Raw genomic sequence first — 2,500 nt, forward strand, 5'->3', positions numbered from 1 at the left:
CATTGGATTGTCCATAGTATATCTCAAAAACCATATATTCATCAACGAGCACAAATTCACTATTTCCCACAATTGGTCCTGCAGGGGGTATTTGAAGTCCTGTTGGAACAGTTCTTTGACTCCACTCCTCTTTTCCCAGTTCACTTGTCACTAGCACAGGCAGGGATCGACATTAACGGTTGTCCGATTGCCCGAGGCAAGTGAAAACCCAGTTCGGACAAGTGAAACTCAATACACACTTGCCCGATGGGGCAAATGATTTTTTCAGTAGGAAATGTAATTATTATAATAATTGTGTTAAGCTTGATGAATATCAAATATTTATAGAAAGTAAAGTCCAACTCCATAAATTGTTGTTTTCTTTACCAAATCGTCAGATTATAGCGAAGGCCCATTCTAGTTGATCGTACCAATTGACAGAGAGAGATAATGAGAGTTACTGGTTGACAGGCTTATTAGAGTCTAAAATATTTCGGACAACTAAGTTTTTCATTTGGAAAAGTAAAACTTTGAGTTTACTTGCCCAAAGGGCAAGTAGGAAGAAAAGTTTAAGTCTATCCCTGACAGGTGTTGTATCTTAATACATTCATGTTAGGTCAGAAGCTCTTCAGTTCAACAGTCTTCTTCAAACTGCAGTATGTCAGGAGGATCAGACAATTTAATGTTGATATTGACATTACAGATTGAAATATGTTTATTTGATGTCAATATTGCATTTCTTTTTTAGATGACAAATTGGAAAAGTTCATTGAAAGCATTGTTTCAGCTACTAACAGAGGAGTGTCTGCGACCAAAAATGTTACCATGTCTGAACCAAACTGGACATTTGGCCAATCTATTTTCTTTGCTGGAACTCTCCTTACAACAATAGGTATTGAAAAGGCATTGTAACAATATATATAAAAAAAATACTACAAAGTCTCTGTAATGAAGTAGAGTGCAGACATAAGCTACTAAAAATGTAGATACTGAGTTCTTATGGAATAATGATATGTGTGTTTTTGTATGCAATGTATAACTTTTATTCTACAGTTTTCTCCAGGTAAATTGAAATTGAGTTACTAGCCGATTATAAACGAAGTTGGTCTTTTTCATGTACAGTGCTCCCTCGATATTTCCTCCTCCCCTCCCCCCCCCCCCCCCCCCCCCCCCCCCCCCCCCCCCCCCCCCCCCCCCCATTATAGTGCAAAATTAAATGCCACCCCCTCTTATTGCCTGAAAATCCAAAAGAACAGATTTTTCCCCATGTTAGCACCCCAGTTATAATGCCAACCCCCCATAATGTCATATGTCAAATTGAATTTCTTTTCACTGTTCAGTGATTTGTCAGTAATGGTGAATTCGTTATATTGCCCAAATTGGTCTTGAACAAAAGTTGGTAATATATAGAGAGAGCACTGTATTTTGGAAAATAGATTTTTTGATTTTGATCTTGATGCAGTTAAAACCTATATAAACCTTTTCTAAATTAGTTATAAGTGACACACTGTCGGATTTGTTATTTTTCAAATGGTCAAACTGGAGATAGGAATATACTGTCTACTCAATATCTTGAGAACCCTGTGCTTGACAGACATCAAACTTGGTACACTGGTACATCTTCAGGAGAAGATGACCCCTATTGATATTAAGGTAACATGGTCAAAGTTCAAGGGTCAAATGGGACATAGGAATATACTGTCCGCTCAATATCTTGAGAACCCTTTGCTTGACAGACATCAAACTTGGTACATCTTCAGGAGAAGATGACCCCTATTGATTTTGAGATCATATAGTCAAGGTTCAAACTGGACGTAGGAATATACTGTCCGATCAATATCTTGAGAAACCTTTGCTTGACAGACATCAAACTTGGTACACTGGTACATCTTAAGGAATAGATGACCCCTATTGATTTTGAGGTCACCTGGTCAAAGGTCAAGGGTTTAGTTGGACATAATAATATATTGTCTCCTACCGGTATATTTTAAGAATCAAATGCTTGATTGATACCAAACTTAGAGGACTCCTATTGATTGTTAGGTCACATGGTCAGTCCACTCTGGACATAAGATATTGTCTCCTCAATATTTTGAAATGGTTTGGCACTGCTATCAATAGAAATGAAGCAAAATTCACACAGTGTATGTAGATATAAAAACATGCAATTAAAATGTCTAGGGTAAAGAATAGTTTTCTGGACCCCTATCTACCTGCATAATTACATATTCATCGACCCTGATGATGATAGATATGAAGTATTTTAATATAACCTTCAGCTCAGCAGATTGCTAAATTGCTTCAAATGGAGATATATTTCATTACAAGTGATTTCAAATTAACTGATATTTTAATGCAAAGAAAAATAAGAAACTGGAATTAATTGTATTTCAAAATAAGAAATATTTCAATGTTAATGGAGTAAGCTGTATTTGAAATCAGACTTCTTGGATCCTTTTTCTAATGGAGAAGATCTAAGAAATATGATTTTGATTAGATAAGCATGTTTTTATAAAATTTT

General features: G+C 35.9%; 1 protein-coding gene across 1 annotated transcript in view; it reads left to right on the top strand.

Moving 5' to 3' along the window:
• Window positions 1-2,500, top strand: part of LOC125652035 (potassium channel subfamily K member 1-like) — a 15,267-nt gene that overhangs the window by 5,809 nt on the left and 6,958 nt on the right. The window contains exon 2 of the mRNA XM_048880925.2: window positions 728-871. Coding sequence (XP_048736882.2) covers window positions 728-871 — 144 coding nt within the window. The remainder of the gene's footprint in view (window positions 1-727; window positions 872-2,500) is intronic.

This window comes from Ostrea edulis, chromosome 5, assembly GCF_947568905.1.
Source record: "Ostrea edulis chromosome 5, xbOstEdul1.1, whole genome shotgun sequence".
NCBI classification, from domain to species: Eukaryota; Metazoa; Mollusca; class Bivalvia; order Ostreida; family Ostreidae; genus Ostrea; species Ostrea edulis.